General features: G+C 58.2%; 1 protein-coding gene across 1 annotated transcript; it reads left to right on the top strand.

The window, feature by feature from the left end:
- Nucleotides 1–216: 216 nt before the first annotated feature.
- TSPOAP1 (TSPO associated protein 1) lies at nt 217–20606 on the top strand. The gene is made up of 27 exons (XM_014461673.2): nt 217–249; nt 1054–1131; nt 1218–1301; nt 1500–1589; nt 1775–1897; nt 2147–2251; nt 3611–3661; nt 4048–4068; nt 4879–5083; nt 5907–6079; nt 7281–7396; nt 7689–7798; nt 8951–9781; nt 9950–10101; nt 10439–10813; nt 10897–11136; nt 11452–11634; nt 12226–13095; nt 13729–13828; nt 13926–14080; nt 14924–15092; nt 15698–15742; nt 16167–16199; nt 16377–16480; nt 16571–16642; nt 16844–16954; nt 20427–20606. The coding sequence occupies exons 6-27, from the start codon at nt 2150–2152 to the stop codon at nt 20604–20606; spliced, it is 4398 nt and encodes a 1465-aa protein (XP_014317159.1). The 5' UTR covers nt 217–249; nt 1054–1131; nt 1218–1301; nt 1500–1589; nt 1775–1897; nt 2147–2149.
- Nucleotides 20607–20858: the final 252 nt, after the last annotated feature.

The raw sequence follows: 20858 nt of genomic DNA, 5'->3' as shown, positions 1-20858 counted from the left end.
CGTACCTGTGCCCACCCCCGGGAGTTCGTGGTCCGCCCTCCGCAGGCCCGCGCCCCGCCCCGCCGCCCCCGCCGCGCCGCCAGTGGTACGGCCTGGCCGCAAATCCCTGGTTGCCCTGGCAGCCGCCCGGGGCTGAGTCTGCGCCGCCGCCTCCCGCCGCCGCTGTTGCGCGGGGACGCCCCCTTCAGCGCCTGCCTGGTCCGCCAGGCCCGCCCCCGGTACACGGGGCAGCGTCCGCCCCGGCTCCAGGTATGGGCGTCCCTCACTGGGCGCGGGGCTTAGCCCCTGCTGCGAAGGCGAGGGCCCCCACCCCGGGCCCCCAGAACTTGGAAGTCTGGCTCCTCTCCATCCTCTCTCCTTGGGTAGCACTTAGGTGCACCTCCTTCTGGGAAGAGGGGTGGGAGAAGCGACTCCATAGCGACCCAAGCCTCGGGGTGTGGGGTGCTTCTTGCTAGATTTTGCCCCTCTGCCTGGCCCAGGGAGGGAGATGCATCCATCAAGACCTGTCCTTCTCTAGAGTTTGCACAGATAAATGGGGGGTGCCACGGGGTGGGCTTGGGGGGAAGCCTTAGGAAGGCCTGGCCAGGTTTTGCACTGCTGGAGGCCAAGCCCAGATTTGGGTTGTCCAGAACCCCTAACTCTGGGAATACCACATCCCCGGGGACCCAGGTGGCCGCCTAGTTCTCTGCCAGTCATGGAAGGACACCAGGGCAGTTATTGAGTGCAGAGCAGGGCTGCTGCTGGAAGGAGCTAAAAAGGGAAAGCTTTGGCCTGGATAAGGGACCCATCTCCCAGGGCACACATGGGTCTCAGGATCTCAAAGCACAATGTCTGGAGAACTCAGAGGTGCAGCCTCTGCAGTTCCACGTCAGGTGGAGATGATGGGATGGGGTGGGAGAGAGCACCCCCCCCTCCCCCGCCACTTCCTGGACAGGGATCTCTTGGTTGACTGTGAGATGAGGTGGGAACCTCCCAGGGACAGGCTGGGCTGGGAGCGGGCTGCCTTGGGGCCCTGTTCTCAGGTGCCAGTCCCGTGCCCCTGGGCATTTCCAGGCTACTCCCCAGGAGGATGTGGAAAACCCACCCGTGGTCCTAGGGGAGCCAGAGAAACAGCAGAGGGTGCAGCAGCTGGTAAGTCCCAGGGCAAGGGCTGGAGGAGTCCTGTTGTGGGCAGCTCTGCCTTCCCACATGAGGAGCCCTTGGTTCTGACCCCTCAGGAGTCAGAGCTTAGCAAGAAGCGGAAGAAATGCCAGAGCCTGGAGCAGGAAGCCCGAAAAAAGCAGAGGCGATGTGAGGAGCTGGTGAGCTCTGGAGGGCCTCCCAGAGGCCAGCTCCCCCGTCCCCCAGGCCAGCCAGGTGGCGGCTCCCTCTCCGCTCCTGGCTGATGCAGGCTCCAGGTGGGGGAGGAAGGCCCGGACTGGGAGGTCAAGGTCCTCTGTGTGGAGAGGGGAGGAATGTGGGTGCCAGGCTCCCTCCCCAGAGCTCCTCTGGTCTCTCAGGAATTGCAGCTGAGAGAAGCCCAGAATGAGAATGCCCGCCTCGTGGATGAGAACTCCCGGCTCAGTGGGAGAGCCACGGAGAAGGACCAGGTAGCCACTCCACACGGGTGCTGCTGTGTGGCTTGGGATCCTGCGAGGGCCCTGGACCCTGGCCAGGGGCTGTCTCCTCCACACCTTGAACTGGGCTGGAGTAGGAAGGGTACTGTTCTCCCCGGTGAAGGAGCTGGTGGGACAGGGCCCACACACCCAACTCCCTGCCACTCCCCCCTCTCCAGGTGGAGTGGGAGAATGCAGAGCTGAGGGACCAGCTCCTGGGGGTGACACAGGAGAGGGACTTGGCCCTTCGCAAGAGCCAGGGCCTGCAGAGCAAGCTGGAGAGCCTGGAGCAGGTGCTGAAGGTGAGAGGGCTGTGTTGGTGGGGGAGGAGGGGAGAGTATTGGTACCTGGCACAGAGAGAACAGTGGGACAGTAGAATATGCCCTTTGTGGGGCACTGGGGTCTGAGGCCCAGTCTTGGAGCCGCGAGCCCCTTTCCTTTTGTAGCCTTCGAGGGTGTCTGGAACACGTGTTATCTGAGCCCCCCGCATCTTAGATCTTTACAGAAATGGTGGTGGGTCTCTGGCCTTGACACAGGGTCTTGTATTCCAGCACATGCGGGAGGTGGCCCAGCGGCGGCAGCAGCTGGAGGTGGAGCATGAGCAGGCTCAGCTCAGCCTTCAGGAGAAGCAGGAGGAGGTCCGGAGGCTGCAGCAGGTGGGGACAGGGTGTCTAGGGGGCAGGAGTGCTGGAAGAGTGGTAGGCTGCTGGACCTCAGTCTAGTCATCCTCTCATCCAACAAGCATTTCCTGAGCACCCACTATGTGCCAGGTGCTGGGGGACAGTGGGCAAAGACCATGTCCCTGACCAATCAGCAAATAAGCCGATCTGTGATTGAGATGATCCCAGTGGGGGAGGTGGATAGGGTTATGTGACCGAGTGACTGAGGGACCACTTTAGGTCAGCAGGGGAGGTTTTAATACCTCCAGGTCACGAAGGAGCCAGCTGAAGAGCACTCCAGGTAGGGGACTAGAAGTGCCAAGGCCCTGTTGTGGGAAAGAGGTTGGGATCCAGACCAGAGTGGCTGGAACGTAGTTGGAGGGACAGAACAGCAGGGGCAGGCAGGAGCCAGATCACCTTGAGCATTCAAGGCTGTTGAAGGAGTTTGGATATTTTGCTCTCTGAGTGGTTAGAAGCTATTGAAAGGTCCCCAATAGGGAGCAGCATGATCTGACTTCATCATTTTAGAAGGTGACATTGGCAGCGCTGTGGAAGATGGGCTGGGGGAGTGGGCATGGAGCAGGGCCATCAGGTGTTGGGGCTGTTGTAGGGGTCCAGGTGGGAGATGGTGGCCATCTAGACTAGGGAACAGGCAGTGAAGGTGGAAACAAGTGGATGCATTTGAAGTGTATTTTGAGATAGAATCAACAAGATTCCACGGATTCCAGTCGTACAACGACAATCTCCACTCTGTTACCCGTTTGCTGAGTAAACCCTGATAAAGGGTGGGGCTTTCACTCCCCAGGACCTGAAAGGCAGGGAGTCCTGAGTTCTGAGCTCTTTCTTGGCCAAGTTTGGGTTGTGTGTTAAACATTCAAGTGGAGATGCTCATAGACAGTTGGATCAATGAGTCTGGAGTCATGGGGAAGTTGGTCTTGAAGGTAGTTTTGGGGTCATCAGTATGTCTAGTCATTTGACTAGAAGGGCCTCTTGGGAGAGAGTAAAGAGTATAAAGTGGGCTCAGTAGCACCCCAACATTCAAAAGGGGAGCAGGAGAAAGAGACTGAGGAGGAGCTCCCAGAGAGATAGGAGGGAAACTGGAGGGTGGATGCCCCGGAAAGAGAGACAGCATCAGGCCCACCTCTCCTTGACCCGATTGCCTTCTGGCCTAAGGTATAGCTTAGCGGTAGGAGTCTGGAAGGGAGGAACCCTCAGCCCCTCTTCCTTCTGCCTCTCCCTCTCCTTCCCCTTTTTTCTGCCCTCCATCTGCCTTTCCTACCCTCCCTTCCGTCTCCCTCTATCCCACCCCCATTCCTCGTCCTTCGCCTCCAGCTTTTTGCCTCCTCCCACCTGTAGGCCCAGGCAGAAGCTAAGAGGGAACATGAAGGGGCCGTGCAGCTGCTGGAGGTAAGTCCCTGGAGGTGGCCACCAGCAACACCAGCTTGGGGGGAGGCAGGGGAAGTTCAGAGAGAGCTGGAGTGGACTGTGTAGGATATGGGGTTGCAGGAAGGGCCCTTAAATACTCTAGTGCCTGGAGAATCCCCTCCACCATTGGCCTGTTTCTCAGGCTAGGGCACAGCCAGGCAGGAGTCTCATTAGCCCCTATCCCCCCTCCCCCCTCCCAGAGGATGCCTTCACCTTGAAATAGCCTTCAATTTAGGAACTGCTCAGTCAGTCCAGGGAGATGGCCAGAGGGTGTCCACTTGGGCCCCTGTCTCTCCCTCTCCCTCTCTGGGTGATGACACATTGTCTCAGGATCTAATCTCTCCTCTGTGCTTTCTTTCCTGCCACAGTCTACCCTGGATTCCATGCAGGTACAGCCTCCCAGTCTCCCACCTCCCTGGCCCACTGAGCTGCCTCTCCTCCCTCAGGCCCAAGTGGTCCCAACTCTCATGTCCAGCAGAGCAAAGAGTGACCGGAGCAGACCTGAGAGTCTGTAGATGGGCTGGGCTTCCCACAGGACATGTGGGCCATCTCCTTGTCCCAGACCTGCTACTACACCTGGCAGACATGGGGCCTTCCCTCCTCTAAAGCCTAGCCACTGAGCCCATGAGCAAATTCATCATCAGCCTAACCCATGATCCTCTTGACATTGGCCAGGGGAGGGCCCCTTAGGTTGAGACTCTCAGGATACCTGACAAAGAGGTCTTGAGAATTGGCTCGTTCTTGTCACAAGATGTCCCTAGCTCCCGTGTGTGGTCTCTCTGGGGACCTCTCTGAAGGCAGGGATTTGGGTCACTGACTGTGGGAGGGTGACAAGCGGCGGAGCCAAGAAAACTCCTGAGCTGATATTGGTGGTAGTGATGGGATGGGAGCCATCCCTTTTGGCCTAGAAAGCAGCCAGAAGCAGGAAGTGCCACTGCCTGCGGCGAGAGGGTGTGCTGAGTGTGAAGCAGGCCCAGCTCTTCTCTGGAGGAGAGTCATGTGATGTCCCACAGCTCCAGCACTTTACCCTTAGCTTAGACACTACTAAGGGCAATGGGGCAGCCAGGCCCAGGATCGATAGCCAGGCCTAGGGGCTGGGCGACGTGGTCTGAGGCCTGTGTGCGGCTATGTGGAGATGGCACAGGTTGGGACTGGGCAGCTTTGCCGGGCCTGGTGGCTCACGGTGGGTCTTGGCTCAGGTCCGGGTTCGAGAGCTCGAGGAGCAGTGCCGCAGCCAAACAGAACGCTTCAGCCTCTTGGCACAGGAACTCCAGGCCTTCCGCCTGCACCCTGGCCCCTTGGATCTGCTCACCTCAGCCCTGGGCTGCAGTACCCTTGGGGATCGCCCACCACCCCCCTGCTGCTGCTCCAACCCCCAGCCCTGCCGGGGATCCGGCCCCAAAGGTAAGGTAGACTCCCAGTGCCATTAGCCTGGAATCCCCAGCCTTGGGGATTTGTATAGAGCAGAAAGTTCAGGGTCAGAGAAGGCTAGCAATTCACCCGAAGTCACACAGCAAGTGAGAGCCAGGTCTGGAGTGGCTGTCCCCGAGTCTGGCCCAGGTGTCTCAGGCCACTGGTCCTTCCCTCCAATAAGACCTCTGTGTTCGTGGTCGGGAGTTGGGCTCTAGAGCTCTGTGGCAGGCAGTGTGGGCTTGTAAGGAGTTGGGCGTCAGACCTGAGGGTCCCAGCTCTGTTCACTCAATAGTCCATGTAATTTTGAGCTTGCTGCTAAACCGCTGGGCCCCTGGTTTCCTAAGTTATAAAAAAGGAAAAACTTGCCCTAACCGGTTTGGCTCAGTGGATAGAGCATCGGCCTGCAGACTGAAGGGTCCCAGGTTCGAGTCCGGTCAAGGGCATGTACCTTAGTTGCGGGCACATCCCCAGTGGGGAGTGTGCAGGAGGCAGCTGATCGATGTTTCTCTATCATCGATGTTTCTAACTCTCTGTCCCTCTCCCCTTCTTTCTGTAAAAAATAATCAATAAAATATAATTTTTTAAAAAAGGAAAAATTCGGTGCACCTCATCAAGCTGCTCTGAGGATCATGTGAAATAATATATGTAAAGTTCCTCTACCTCTACTCACTAAGTTTTCCCAAATATTTCCCTTCTTTAAGGAAACCCAGCTATGGCAGGCCTGACCCCCATAATCCAAGCAGCTGGACTTTGGTCCCTGGTCCCTCTTCAGGCCACAGACCCCACACCCACCCATGTGCCATCTTTTCTTTAGACTCTGACCTCCTGCCGGGCTCCCCAGGACGCTGCACCCCAAAGTCTTCTGAGCCTGCCCCTGCCACCCTTCCCGGGGTTCCTCGAAGGACAGCCAAGAAGGCAGAGTCTCTCTCCAACTCCTCTCACTCTGAGTCCATCCACAACAGCCCAAAGTCATGCCCTACGCCTGAGGTCAGTGCTGGGGAGGGGCCTGGGTTCTGGCTCTGCCTCGGCAAAGTGGGAGGGGAGGTGGCCCTGACCTCTGTGGGGTCCCCAGGAGTTGGGTGACCTCTGGCCTATGAGGGGGGTCCCACGTTGGGAAGTGGAGCCAGGCCCTGGGAGAGAAGGGCCCGTAGATTCCTCCTGGTCCGCAGGGAACTCAAGGAGGAGCCATCTTGGTCTCCAGGGCCACCCTGAAGGCCCTACCTTGGAGCCACCCAGCCCCACCCCTCTGGGGCTCAGGGAAGCCCTAGAGAAGTCCTGGGTTGGCTGGAGGGAGATACCATGGCGCCAGGATCCACATAATGAGACTGTTCATGAGAGTGGCTGCAGCAGAAGTGATGGGCGTGTGAGAAAGAGCACAGATTCCGGGATTCCGATCCCAGTGTTGTCTTAGCAAGACCCTTTCTGGGATTTGGTTTCCTTGTTTGGATTTTGGAGCTAATAAAACCGCCTTGTAAGTTTGTTGTGAGGATTAAATGAAAAAAATATAAGGAAAGTGCCTCCCTCAGTGCAGAGCACACACCAAATACTTCAATGTGGGAGCTCTTATCATCACCGAGTTCTTGGGCATCACTCCCAACTCTTCCAATCACCTCCTACCTCCCAAACTCCAGAGAGTGGAGGGCGGGCTGGAGCAGCCCTGCTGCCCCAGGTTGTGGGAAGTGGTAGAACCCAGCCCCAGCCCTCTACTGCCCCCTTGTGGGACAGAGTGGTGGTGCTGGATTTGGATGCCCAGTGCTCAGTGCACTTCTCACAAAGGGACAAAGGGACTTCTTTGTCCTTCTGCCTCCTTGCCTTCACCTGTTTATAGTTCGAGTGCTTTGCTGTGTTTTTACCTTAAGGAGACAACTACCATTGGACACCCACCCGTACCAGTGTGGCCGGCCCCCTCTCCGATGGGGAAAGTGGTCGTTTCCTGGGCTGGTGCAGAAGAAGTCAGGGCTCCAGGAGGGACCCAGGTTGTCCCCACTCCCTCTCTCTGCAGCAGCTGGGCTTTGCTGGGATCTGTTGGCTCAGGAGTGGATTTAGAAAACAGCGGGGCTCATTGCTATGGGCCTTGTACTCATTTTCCCTTCGCAGAGGGTCCTCCTCTGGCTCAGCCTGGAAACCTGCTTGCTTGGCCATTGGCCCTGGGTCATGGAGAGGACTGGCCCTTTCTGCTTTCCCCCAGGTGGACACAGCTAGTGAGGTGGAGGAGCTGGAGGCAGACACCGTCTCCCTGCTCCCAGCAGCGCCAGAGGGCAGCCGGGGAGGAGCCAGGATCCAGGTCTTCCTAGCACGCTATAGGTGGGCCTCTCACCCTGCTCCCTATCCCCCCAGCATGTGGGGTGGGTGGGAGGAAGGGGCCTGGAGAAGACAGAGGCATCTGGGGAAGATGGGGTTGGTACAGGGATCCCAGTTGAACGTGTCCTCTTAACCTAGTTGGGCCAAGGTGGGTGCAGTGAGCATTCTCTTTGGCTAAAGGTGGGCAACCAAGTCTCCATAAAGGCCTGGGGCACTGGGGAGAGGAAATGAGACATGGAGGTAGGATGTAGGTCACAGTCCTCCCCCCTCCCCTCCTCCTCGCCTCTTCCAACAGCTACAACCCCTTCGAGGGCCCTAATGAGAATCCAGAGGCAGAACTTCCACTTACTGCTGGCGAGTATATCTACATCTATGGCAACATGGATGAGGATGGCTTTTTTGAAGGTAGGAAGGTGGTGGGGTCATTCTGTCCATTCCTCTGCTTTTAAGCTCTTCTTCCCAAAGACCTCCACCCATCCATACCCTCTCCCCAGCATGCTCGGCTCGCCCACCGTAACTTTTCAGACTCACCTACAAGGCAACAGAGACCTGGCAGCCTGTGGGGAACCGGAATGGAAGGGTATTGGGAAAGGGGGCAGCTGGCCTGACTGCGGGTCAGGACAAGGCCTCGCACAGTGCAGATGATAGACAGTGACACGGGATTTTGACTAAATTCACTTTTGTGCTGGCAGACTGAGTATGGCAGTGTTTAACACCAGCGACATCGAGGTCAGGCAGGTAGCACAGATCTGATGCTGGACTCCAGCTGGGTGTAGGGAGGAGGAATTGGGGTCCAGAGCCCAGGAAAGGGTGTTAGCAGGTAGTTAGCAGGTGTCAGGGCCCAGGCAGGGGGTGGGCTTCAGAGCAGTTCTCCAGGGGGAGACCAGGCAACTGAGGCAGATGTCCCATTACCGAGCCTGGGTAACAGGGCCTGGGGATTTCTCCTTCTCTCAAGTTAGCTTGACATGACATGCTGTGTGCCCAATTTCTTCCTTCCTTGACGTCCCTCAAATAAACAACAGCACATGTTCCAATACTTGGTGGTCAAGTGTTCAGGGGAGCTGGCACAGGTAACAGAACTGACCTTTGGTCGCTGCCTAGACTGACCGCCAGTCATGCTCCCGGCCCCGGGCCTGCTTTTAATCCCATCTGGAACATACTTCAACACGCACCTCCTCAGAGCACGGACATCCGCCTACATCCTTGTAGCATCAGTATCACCTCCGGACTAGATAGAAACGCACCATCTCAGCTTCACCCAGACCTAACAGAATTAGAATCTGCATTTCAACAAGCCTCCCGGTGATTCACGCGCACATTAAAAATAAGGAGCCCTGTGCTGTATAGCCACAATACTGTGATCACACTTACGAAAACGAACAGTAACTCCCTAATCTAGGTCTTGACTGCCCTTGTCTTTTAAAAGTACTGACAGGCAAACCTTGATTTGAATCAAATGTTTAAGATCACCCGCTGACCATTGCTAAAATGCACTCACTGGACTGGTTTTTCTCTACCTCCTCTCTGCCTTTCCCTTCCCTGCCCTCCCGTCGCCAGGGGAGCTCATGGATGGCCGAAGGGGCCTGGTTCCTTCCAATTTTGTAGAGCGCGTGTCCGATGACGACCTCCTGACCTCCCTCCCTTCGGAGCTGGCCGATTTGTCCCACAGTTCAGGCCCTGAACTTAGTTTCCTGAGCGGTGGTGGAGGTGGCAGCAGTAGCGGGGGCCAGAGTGTCGGGGGACGCAGCCAGCCCAGATCAGAGGAGGAGACTGCAGGGGATGAGCTCAGTCTGAGCCCCTCACCCGAAGGCCTGGGCGAGCCCCATGCTGTGCCTTACCCCCGCCATCTGGCTGTCCTCAAGCAGCTGGCCCACAGCGTGGTGCTGGCCTGGGAGCCGCCTCCTGAGCGAGTGGAGCTGCATGGCTACCAGATCTGCGTGAATGGGGAGCTGCGTCAGGCCCTGGGACCTGGGGCGCCCCCCAAGGCTGTGCTTGAAAACCTGGACCTGCGGGCCGGGCCGCTCCGTGTTTCCGTGCAGGCCCTGACCAGCCGGGGCAGCTCTGACCCTCTGCGCTGTTGCTTGGCCATGGGTGCCAGGGCCGGGGTGGTACCTAGCCAGCTACGCGTCCATCGACTGACAGCCACTTCTGCTGAGATCACCTGGGTGCCCGGCAATAGCAACTTGGCTCATGCCATCTACCTCAACGGGGAAGAATGCCCCCCTGCCCGCCCCAGCACCTACTGGGCCACCTTCTGCAACCTGCGGCCTGGCACACTCTATCAGGCCCGCGTGGAGGCTCAGCTCCTACCTGGAGGATCCTGGGAACCAGGCTGGGAGAGGCCGGAGCAGCGGACTGCCACCCTGCAGTTCACGACACTCCCAGCAGGTCTGCAGGCTTGGGCATTGACTGTCTGTAACACCCAGCAGGCCAGGCCCTGGGGGGTAGTGGAAGGAGAGACTGCTGTTATTAGCATTTCCAGGGAAGTGGCAAAGTGGGCGGTATCTTCAGGGGTGAGTGTCCTGCATTACTGGGTCTTGTGTCCCTTCCCCCCAGGCCCACCCGATGCCCCCCTGGATGTGCAGATTGAGCCGGGGCCCTCTTCTGGAATCTTGATCATCAGCTGGCTCCCCGTGACCATAGATGCTGCTGGGACCTCCAATGGCGTCCGCGTCACAGGCTATGCCATTTATGCCGATGGGCAGAAGGTACGGCCTGGCGACTCTGTCCATCTGTACCCTAGGAGCCGGATGTGGGTCTCTCCTTGCCATGCTCTGAGGCCCAGTCTCCCCAGCCTGGCACAGTGATGCCCAGCCCCTGGCATTTGGGCGCTAGGTAGCAGATTAGTTAAGAGCATGGGCTTCGGTAACTGGGGTTCAAAAAACCATCCTAGCACTGAAGCCCTGCGGCAGGCGGATTAAATGAGGCAGGCAGGGCAAGGGCTCAGCACGGCGCCTGGCCAGTGCGAGTCACGGTGGTCGTTGTGTCCTCACACTTGGTCATCCCAGCTTCCCTTTCCCGTCCTGTGCTCCCTCCGCCCTGCAGATCATGGAGGTGACCTCGCCCACAGCGGGCAGCGTGCTGGTGGAGTTGTCCCAGCTGCAGCTGCTGCAGGTGTGCAGTGAGGTGGCCGTGCGCACCATGTCGCCCCATGGCGAGTCGGCCGACTCCCTTCCAGCTCCCGTGGGCCCGGCCCTGGCTGCGGCCTGCCTGCCGGCCAGGGTCTCCTGCCCCTCACCACGGCCAGGCTCGGAGGCCAGGCCGCCCCTTGCTCCAGCCTCTCCAGCTCCCGGAGACCCCAGCTCTCCCCTCCGATACCCCGAGCCCCATGGAACTAGAGAGCCCCATGGAGTTCCCGCAGCAAGCCCTCCCGGAGAGACAAGAGGATCCCAAGAGGAGCCCACAGCACCTTGCTCCCAGGTACCCTACTGGGCAGCGGGGCGCAGGTGGAGGCTGGGAGAAGGGCCGGGGCTTGGGCCCATCCTCCGTGCCTTCCATTCCAGGAGGAGGCCGGGGCAGCTGTGCTGGGCACCTCAGATGACAGGAGGGCCAGAGAGCCAGCCGTGGGGGAGAGAGCTCCTGGCCCTGCAGCTTCCTCACTGGCCCGGGACGAGGCTGAGGGGACCGCGGGAGAGGCCTGCCTGGCACCCTGCTCCACGGAGGGGGCACCGGTCCCGAAGGTGCCCTGTGCTGAGGCCAGCCTTGGAGGAGACACAGGGGCTGGGCTGAGGCCCAGGGCTGAGGTATGGGGTTAGGGACGTACTGTGCCGCCTCAAAGAATCGGGCCTGCCTCCTTGCCTCCTGTCAGCCAAAGCTTGGCCCCCTCTGCTGGTTCTGTGCTCTGGTCTGTGCTGCGTATCTGTCTATTTCTTTGCCACTGTATCTTCCCAGATTTCTCCTCCACCCCCTCGTTGTGTATACCCCCATTTGGGACACGACCCTCTCCCTCTGCCAAGGGGTTCCTTTCATTCTGGCTGGGGCTGACCCTGCCAGGGTGCCCCCACCCCGAGTCCTTCTCTGCCCTTCCCCACCCCCCTCCTTTGTCTCACCTCTTGCAGAAGGAGGACATGGCAGAGCTCGGGGTGCGTCTGGTGAACTCCCTTGGGGACCATGGTCGAAACTCAGATCTGTCAGACATCCAAGAGGAGGAGGAAGAAGAGGAGGAAGAGGCGCTGGGTTCCAGGGCCTGCTCTTTCCAGAAGCAGGTTGCTGGCATCAGTGTCAGGGAGAATGGGCCCAAGGTAATGGGGTGAGGAGGGGCTGGTGGGCCCTAGACCCGGGGTTCCAGGGGTCTCTACCCCATGTGTCAGCAGCTGCTCCAGCCACCAGTGAGTGCCAGCAACATTCTAGGTGTGTGGCCTGGGCCCTGTCCTGAGCCCCAGATAGGAAGTGGCTCAGGATTGACCTCTGCCCTCCTGGGAAGAAAGGGGAGGATGAGGAGCTCTTTGCGGCAACTCCTCTGGCTTCAGCCCACCAGATGCAGCACCCTGGCCATCTGAGATGCCTGTGCTGGGAGCTACTGGGGAAGGAGTGGGGAGTCCTCTCTGCTATTACAGGCGCGGCCTGCTCCTGTCACTCAGGGCCCTGAGCATCTGGGCAGCCATATCCTGGGTGTGTTCCCTCATTCTATCTCTGGCTCTGTGACTTTGGGCCACCCCCCTCTCCCGCTCTGGTCCTTCCTCTTGGAGGAAGCTAAGGGAGGGCTGTGAGGTTACCTGTAACCCCTGCTCTCATCTGAGGGCAAAGGTCACAGCTCTTTCTTTTTTCCCATGGACCTCTCTTCCCTGCTGCCCTCCTCCCCCATTTCACCCTCCCCATCCCCCATCCCCCAGCCCCAGCCCCAGCCCCAGCCCCAGCCTGAGCCCTTCTCTGAGACTGACAGTGACGAGGAGATCTTGGAGCAGATCCTGGAGCTGCCCCTCCAGCAGTTCTGCAGCAAGAAGCTTTTTAGCATCCCGGAGGAGGAGGAGGAGGAGGAGGAGGAGGAGGAGGAGGAGGAGGAGCAGCAGCAGCAGCCTGGGGCAGGCTCTTCTTCCCGGGACCGCAGCCCGCAGGAGCCTGCATTGCTGGAGCTGGGCGGTGACAGTCGTCCTCAAAGACCTGGACCATGTCCCTTGTCTCCTGAGCCCTGCAGTGCCGGGGACCACCTGGAGGACATGGCAGGACTAGCTGGTGGAAGCAGCTGGGGGCGAGGAAGTGGCTCTACCGAGAAGCCCCCAAACCGCAAGCGGTCCCCAGATCCCCGTGAACACTGCAGCCGCCTTCTCAGCAACGGCGGGACCCAGGCTGCTGGACGACCCGGCCCCACACGGGAGAGGGGTGGCCCACCTGTGGGCGAGGGCGCCAGGGGTGGACCGGAGGCTGGTGGGAGAGGGCGGCCAGCCCCTTCCCAGAGGTACCCTCATGGCCGGACGCCAGAATCTATCCTGACTAGCTGCCTCTCCCCCAAGTGCTTGGAAATCAGCATCGAATATGATTCTGAGGATGAGCAGGAGGCAGGCGGCGGGGGTGTCAGCATCACCAGCTCCTGCCACTTCAGAGACGGGGAGGCCTGGGGCACAGCGCCCATAGGAAGGTCCAGGGGAGCTCTGAAGGCCAATTCAGGCCCCAGCCCCTACCCACGCCTCCCGGCCTGGGAGAGAGGGGAGCCAGAGCGGAGAGGCTGCAGTGCGACTGGCAGAGCCAAGGAGCCAGCCTCCCGGGTCCGTGCCCACTCCCCACCCCCGGCAGCCCCCTGCCTGCTGCCGCCTGGTGGCTCTGCTTGCTGCCCACCAGCCACTCCCATTCCACGCTGCCGCCTTCATCAGCAGAGGTGGGGCTGGGCCTCTGGGCTCCCTCATCTGTCTCTTCCCACCCACATTCCACTGCTTTGCTGCTTCTGCTGATCGGAACTGGGATGCACCATATTCTGTTGTTATTTAGTCACCAATTGCCGCCAGCCAGCCCCCGGCCTTTGGGCAGGGTGGCCCTTTCCTCTGCTTAGGACACTGACTGTGATGTCCAGCGTCACCAACCCTGACGCTGAGGAGAGGCCCTCCTCTCAATTTCTCCTGGGTCAACTCTAAGTTCTCACCTTAGTCCCCTCCACTGCACACAGCTACCAGGGTGGCTGGAGCTGGGGCTCTCCACCGGCCCTTCCTCCCCCCAGGGGGTGTCTGAAGTCTCCACTGAGGCTGGACCGAGACTGCAGGAGAGGAATGTTGTGTCCCTGCTCTGCTGTGCTGCTTTTGCTGACAGGGCAGAGCTGGGGAGCACGTGCGGGGTCCTGCCCCTGTTGAGGTGCCCGCCAGAGGGATGGTGTGACATTTCTGCCCTCTGTTGCCCCCTCTTTGCAGGCAACGGAGATCGGAGAGCCCAGAGGGCAGGACGGGTCTGGGCAGAGGGGCCCCCTTCGGAGAGGGGCCCGAGTCCCCAGGCCAGACGCCACTGAGCTGGGTGAGCACCTGTGGGGGCTGGGCTGGGTGGAGGGGGCCTCTCCTAGCCTCTTGGCCAGAGCTCATTATCATGGCTCTCTCTCCCCAACTTGCCACAGCCCCTCCGAGGAGCCGCCCGGAAGAAGTGCTGGCTCACCAGGACCTACCTGTCAGGGTCTTTGTGGCTCTGTTTGACTACGACCCTGTGTCAATGTCACCCAACCCTGATGCTGGGGAAGAGGAGCTCCCCTTCCGGGAAGGCCAGATCCTGAAGGTGACTCACTGTCGGGGTCCTCCCCCCTCCCTCCTCTCCTGTGTGGAGATAGAACCCATGCGTGGGCCAGCACACAGCTTTTAGAGCCACGTGCAGTGGGGCTGTCACTTCTGGCTGTGTAACCTTGAATAGATGAACTCTTCTGGGCCTCTTTCCTCATTGGTAAAATGGGGATAATGTTAATGTCTACCTCACAGGGCTCTTCTGAGGTTTAAATGATTCAATTCACACAGAGTCCTTAAACTGCCTGGCACATAGCCCAATATAACTACTGCTGTTAACATCACAACATATATATATATACATACATATACATACATATATGTGTATATATATATATATATATTGATTTCAGGAAGGGGCAGAGAGAGGGAGAAACATCAGTGATGAAGAGAATCAAGGATCGGCTGCCTCCTGCACCCCCATGCCCCCCACACTGGGGATAGAGCCGAAACCCAGGCCTGTGCCCTGACTGGGAATTGAACCATGACCTCCTGGTTCATAGGTTGATGCTCCACCACTGAGCCACATCAGCTGGGCAGCATCACAACTTTTATTATGCTTCCAAGTATTTATTGAAGGCTTTTGCTCTTGCTCTGAGGTTGGGGAGATCTGGTTTGAGGTAGGGCCAGGGGAATGGACGTGCAGGTAGTGGGTGACGATAATACAGAAAAGGCTATTTTCTTTCGATCCTTATTCTTGGCCCTTTCCCCCTATTTCGTGTTCCACAGCCACAAAAGGCAGAGCGTTCTGTAATTCCAAGTGTAGTGCTGCGGGGCTGGGGCCTTGGGCACAGGGAGCAAGCTCAACTGGCCTCCTGACACAGCTGGTCTTTGCCTCCAGGTGTTTGGGGACAAGGACGCTGATGGCTTCTACCGGGGTGAAGGTGGAGGCCGGAGGGGCTACATCCCCTGCAACATGGTGGCTGAGGTGGCTGTGGACACTCCTGCAGGGAGACAGCAGCTGTTTCAGCAGGGTTATTTGTCCCCGCGGGTTCTCGTTGAGGGCTCAGGTATGACCTGCCGCTGTGCCTCAGCCAAGGCCCCCACCCCAGTTCCAATCCCCCCGCCCCCCAAGCTCTGTATGTCTGGAGTATGGAGCATTTGTGTGTCTGGAGAGGTGGGAAGCCTCATTTTTCAAGAGTCTCGCACAGCCACGGGGGCCTCACAGAGACTGAGGCCAGTGTGGCCACAGCAGCGAGTTGACACAGGGAGCAGGGTCTGCTGCAGAGGGGATGGGCTTTGTATTTGGGATCCTGGAGGTTAGGGATGGGAGAGGAATGCTCTTTAAAAAAATTTTTTTTTTATTGGTTTCAGAGGGGAAAGAGAGATAGAAACATCAATGATGGTAGAGAATCATTGATCGGCTGCCACCTGCACACCTCCCACTGGGGATCAAGCCCGCAACCCGGGCATGTGCTCTTGACGGGAATCGAACCTGGGACTCTTCAGTCCACAGGCTGACGCTCTATCCACGAAGCCAGCTAGGGCAGGAATGCTCTTTAGAAACGTGTGCACAGGGACCCTGGTGTGGCCCCAAGTGGAGACTCCAGAGTCACTGTCCGATCCCCTGCCTCGGTTTCTCTCTTACATTCACTTGCCTTCCTGTCCTCTACAGCTCGAACAACTGGGCCTCCCCCCAAGCCCCGCCGCTCCAAGAAAGGTGGGTGAGACCCCCTCTCCTTTGGGGTCCGTGAGGATGAGTGGGGATGGGGGTCACTGCTTGGCTCTCTGGGGACACACACGTGGGGTTTTGAGGAGGTAAAGGGGATCAGGGCAGACCTTCACACCATCCACCCTTCTCGAGGAGGTTAGTTCATTCTAAAGGGGACCGGAGTGGCTTGCCGGGCCCTCTGTTCCAAAAAGCCTCTGGCTGTAAACTGTGCAACCTGGAGGAAATCACTCACCCTCCCTGGGCCTTAGCTCATGCCCCACACCAAAGGGCTGGGCTCATGGGCTCTCTGAGCATCCTTCTCCCGCATCCCTGAGGTGAGGCTGCGCATCCCGCCCGCCCTGCCCCATCCCCTGCTTGGGATGAGCAGGGATGTGAGGGGCGGGGCTCTCACACACACACGTTCTCTCTGCAGCTGAGTCAGAAGGTCCTGCGCAGCACGGTGCAGGTGAGGGGCCATCCTGCGTAGGGGAGGCCGGGGAAAGGGCTGGGGCGGGCGGTCCCTCTGGTCTCGGCTCAGAGGCTACAATGAGTTGGTGCCGAGGGGGTCAGCAGACCTCCAGTGCAGAGGTGGTGGGGTGGGGAGTCTAGAGAGAGTCCCGAGTCTTCTCCTCTCCCCTGGCAGGCCCCCCCGAGCCGGTCTCCTCTGCCAGCCTGAGAGCCCCCCGCTGCATGGTGGCTGCGTTTGACTACAACCCTCGGGAGAGCTCCCCCAACATGGATGTGGAGGTGAGGACCCTCAGATCGAGGTCAGCCAACGTGGGGGGCGGGTGGCAGGGCCTCCCTGGGCCTGACCCCCGTCTCTCGGTCTCTCCACAGGCAGAGCTGCCCTTCCGAGCAGGGGACATCATTACTGTGTTCGGGGGCATGGACGATGATGGCTTCTACTATGTGAGAGCGCTGGGGAGGGGGCTCTCCCAGAGCTGGGGAGGGGATGAGCAAGGCTTCCCCACGACGGACGCCTGGGGGAATGGACAAGCCACCTCCCGTGACAGAGATGTTGACCCCAGGCTGTTCAGGCGGCTTCCAGGTCAAGGGGGTGGGGCTGAGGCCTGTTTCCTAATCTCAGTCTCACCAGTATCTCCTCCCCAGGGGGAACTAAATGGACAGAGGGGCCTGGTTCCGTCCAATTTCTTGGAGGGCCCTGGGCCTGAGGCGGGCAGCTCCCACAGGGAGCCTGGGACACCCCCGGCTGAGAGTCAGGTCAGTGAGGAGCTGGTGTGGGGGTGGGGCCAGGGCAGAGTGGAGGGAGGGGTGCAGAGGGTGACGACCAATGAGCACTGTGCCCCGGCTGGAGCTGCTGAGTTCTGTCAGAGGAGCCCAGCCAGGGCCAGCTCCCTCCAGGAGGTGCCCCTTCAGCAGAGGGGTGATCCCCAGCCCAGCTGCCCACACCCAGGGCTGACGCAGGTGAGGGGCCCTGTGGAAAAGAACCCCTGTGCCTCCACACCTCTAGCCTGGTTTCAGGAATCTCCTACCTGCTGGGTCTCCCTGTCTCCCCAGAGCCTTTCAAAGCCAGTTGCCCAGCCGGGCAGCTTCCTGGGTTCTCACTCTTAGAGCGTGCCTCTTCCCGGGGTGGGTGGCGTACAGCTAAGCTCCAGCCTCACAGGGCAGGGAGAGGGTAAGGAGGCCAGGCCCGGACCAGAAAACCCCAGGTGGTCAGAGGCAGCGCAAAGCAGGTCCGGCCCCTGTGACCTGGCGACCTGGTGACCGGGCGAACCCGTGGGTCTGTCCGTAACCCATCTCCTCTCTTTGTTCCCTGTTCTTCAGAGAACGAGGAAGAGAAGAGTCCAGTGCTAGATGGAGATAGATATATGTAGAGAAAGCAACATGTAAGTGGGGGACTGGCCCCTGTGTCCGTGTGACCCCCACTCATCACCATAACCAGACAGCACTCCTTGGTCTCGCATGCCCGAGCTGACCTGGCTTTTCCACTTTCCTCCAGGGAATAAGAGAGGGAGATCTTGCTATGAGGTCATAGGCTCATTCCCTCCCCTTGCCTTTGGCCAGTGCCAGCTGTCGTAGAAACACGTCATCTTAGTATATGATGTCCCATATCAGCGGACTCCTCAGATATTCTATAACATACGGCTTATAGAATATTACATGACGTCCACATTATGACTCATCAGGGTATTATGATACTGTATGCAATGGTATTATAATATTACGATTATTATTGGTGACAGAAGGATGACACGGTAAAGCCACCAGTAATAATAGTCTCCCACCCTTATCCTCATCGTCATGACCTGTTAGGGGATCAGATGCATGATCTTACTTCCAACTCTCAATTTCCACTGCTGAGGGGAATACAAAAGGGTGGGGGCTTAAACAGTGGAGTCCATAGATGAACCACACCCCTCCTCTGGGGGGGCACTTAGAGACCGCCTCTATTTCCCCAGCAACCATTCCCTCCTGGCCAGCCATCAGCCCTGACTGGTTGGCAGTAGATGCCATAACCTCTAGGTGCTAGCAGACCTCTTGGTGGGCAGGCCCCGCTACATCGCCTTGGCCTCTCCTCCCCCTCAGCCTCTTTTCTCTCTCTCTCTCTCTCTCTCTCTCTCTCTCTCTCTCTCTCTCTTTCTCGTCCTTGACTGGAATCAAACCTCAGGCCCTTCAATCCGCAGGCCGACGCTCTATCCACTCAGCCAAACCAATCTGCGCTCCTCTCCTCTCTTCTTTTTCCCTAGAAGAAGGAGAGGAGAAAGGCAGAGGGTTTGAATCAGTACCAAAAGGAGGGATAAAGAACTCCACTTGGACACAGAGCAGTCCAAGTAAGACCCCAGAGGCTTGAAATAGTGTACAACTTGGAGAATTATGATGTGTTCCAACCATAAAGTGAAAGAAAGTCTGGAAGATGAAGTGGGAGAAAGGGGTCCCAGGCTGTCCTCACATGCAAGTCATTACAAAGCCTCTCTTTCCCACACTCCCTCTTCACTCCCTTTCTCCCTTTCACCAGGTTCACCTATTTGCTTTAAAATAACCCCTCAATTGAAAATTGAAAGCAATTCAGGCCTTAGTCAGGATTTTCACCTTTATCCTGAGAACAATAGGAAACCATTTGGCAGACTTAATTAAATGAGTGGTGAGAGCAGGTTTTCTTTTTAAGTTTATTCTCGTTGCTGCATTGAGAATGGTCCGAGAAGGAATGGACAGGAAAGATTTGGACAGAGCAGTCAGGTGGTGACAGGTAAGAGAGATCATGGTGAACTGAAGTGGTGGTAGCAAGAAGATAGAAGGAGTATTGGACAGGTGTGGAAAGTATTTCTAAGGTAGCATTGATAGGTCTTGCTGATGGGTTGAATGATCTTTTACCCTCTCTGCATCCACCCCCTTGGTCATTTAACTTTGAAGTGTCCTCTGCCTCTGTCTCTGGACTTGACCATGTGCCTGGCTTTGGGTAATAGAATGAAGTAGAAGTGCAAGTATGGTGCTTCTAAGTCTACAACTCGAGAGGCCTTGCTCTTTCTTGTGCTTCTGTCATCTCCATGAGGACATTCCTGAGGTAGCTACTGGCATGGAACAGATACGTGGCAGAGACTTGAAGTGCCCAGTCAGCCCAGTTGAGACTCGTCTAGATCAGTGGTCGGCAAACGCATTAGTCAACAGAGCCAAATAGCAACAGTACAATGATTGAAATTTCTTTTGAGAGCCAAACTGTTTAAACTTAAACTATATAGGTAGGTGTATTGTTATTAACTTAATTAGGGTACTCCTAAGGCTTAGGAAGAGCCACACTCAAGGGGCCAAAGAGCCGCATGTGGCTCGCGAGCCGCAGTTTGCCGACCACGGAGCTAGGAGGTTCAGCAAGGGAGAGATGCTAAAGGAGGGGCCAGGGCAGCCTCCTTTGTGCTGGGGGCTGAGTGACGCCCAAATGTCTCTGGTTTCAGGCTCCCAGCTGCTCTCTCAGGGCCATTCAAGGAAGAGTTCCGATCTCCTCCCCATGGAGTGGCACTGGCTCCCCTCCACGAAGGCCCGGGGAGCACATCTGCTGGGCTGGAGGGCATGCCCCTTTGCCCCCTGGAGGGGACAGCTGCCTCTGGTGGTCCTGGTCCTTGCTCTCCCTTCATTGCGAGGGGATGACAAGGGGGACATTGGGGAACTCCTCCTGAGGGTCAGGTCCAAGGACTCTTGAGCTCTGTCAGCTCAGCACCCCACAGAGAGACCCAGAGACAGGGAGGGGCCTGCCCAGGGCCCAGGTGAACAGGAGCAGAACTGCCTTTGCCTCTGTCCCTCAGACTCCTAGCTCAGTGCTCCCTCAGCATCACTGTGCTCGTTCACCCCTCTGTGCTCTGTGTGTGGGACAGGCAGGGTGGCAGGGCTCTGTGTTTGTTGTTTGTTTTAGAGAGTGAAAGGGAGGGAGGAGAGGGGAGAGAGAGAGAAAAAAACATTGATGTGAGAGAGACACATAGATTGGTTGCCTCCCACAGTGCCCCCATTGGGGCCGGGATCGAACCTACAACCCAGGTACGTGACCTTTACTGGGAATCGAACCCGCAACCCTCCAGTGCATGGGCCGATGCTCTAACTACTGAGCGCACCGGCCAGGTGGGCTCTGGTTCTTGACCATGGCTCTGCAACATGGAGTTCTGGGCGCCTGAAGCTGTAGGGTAAAGGAGTCAAATTAGGGCAGGGAGTTGGGCCCTGACCTTGTCCCTTTTCTCTCACATTCCAGGACTGGGCTGGCTCAACACAAGTGCCCCCGGGGCCTCCAGGTGGGCCCTGTGCCCCTGGCCCTGGCCGCCTTCCCAGGATTGAACTGGGGGGGCCACAGGGCACAAGCGAGAAGGTGCGGGACCTCTTCTCCAAGGGGAAGCAGCTCCTCAGGAAACTGGGCTCTGGGAAGAAGGTGTGATGCTCTGGCTCATCCTGCAGAAGGAAGTGGTCCCCGGAGGCGCCTCCCTCCCCCCCCCCACACCCCCCAGGTTCCTGTCCTGGGGGTGGGGTGGGAGGACGGCCCTGGACTTCTATTCTTCTGAGTTAACACTGTGGCAATTGGAATGGAATCAGAGACTCGGGGAAGGTCAGAGCTAAATGAGTCCTTGAGGATGAATCCTCTGAATGGGCCCCTTCCTCTTATAGGAGGGGAAACAGGCCCAGAGAGGCG

The sequence above is a fragment of the Myotis lucifugus genome, unplaced genomic scaffold (genome assembly GCF_000147115.1).
Source record: "Myotis lucifugus unplaced genomic scaffold, Myoluc2.0 scaffold_158, whole genome shotgun sequence".
In the NCBI taxonomy this organism is placed as follows: domain Eukaryota; kingdom Metazoa; phylum Chordata; class Mammalia; order Chiroptera; family Vespertilionidae; genus Myotis; species Myotis lucifugus.
The sequence above is the reverse complement of the archived record's forward strand: the minus strand, read 5'-3'. Positions and strand labels throughout refer to the sequence as shown.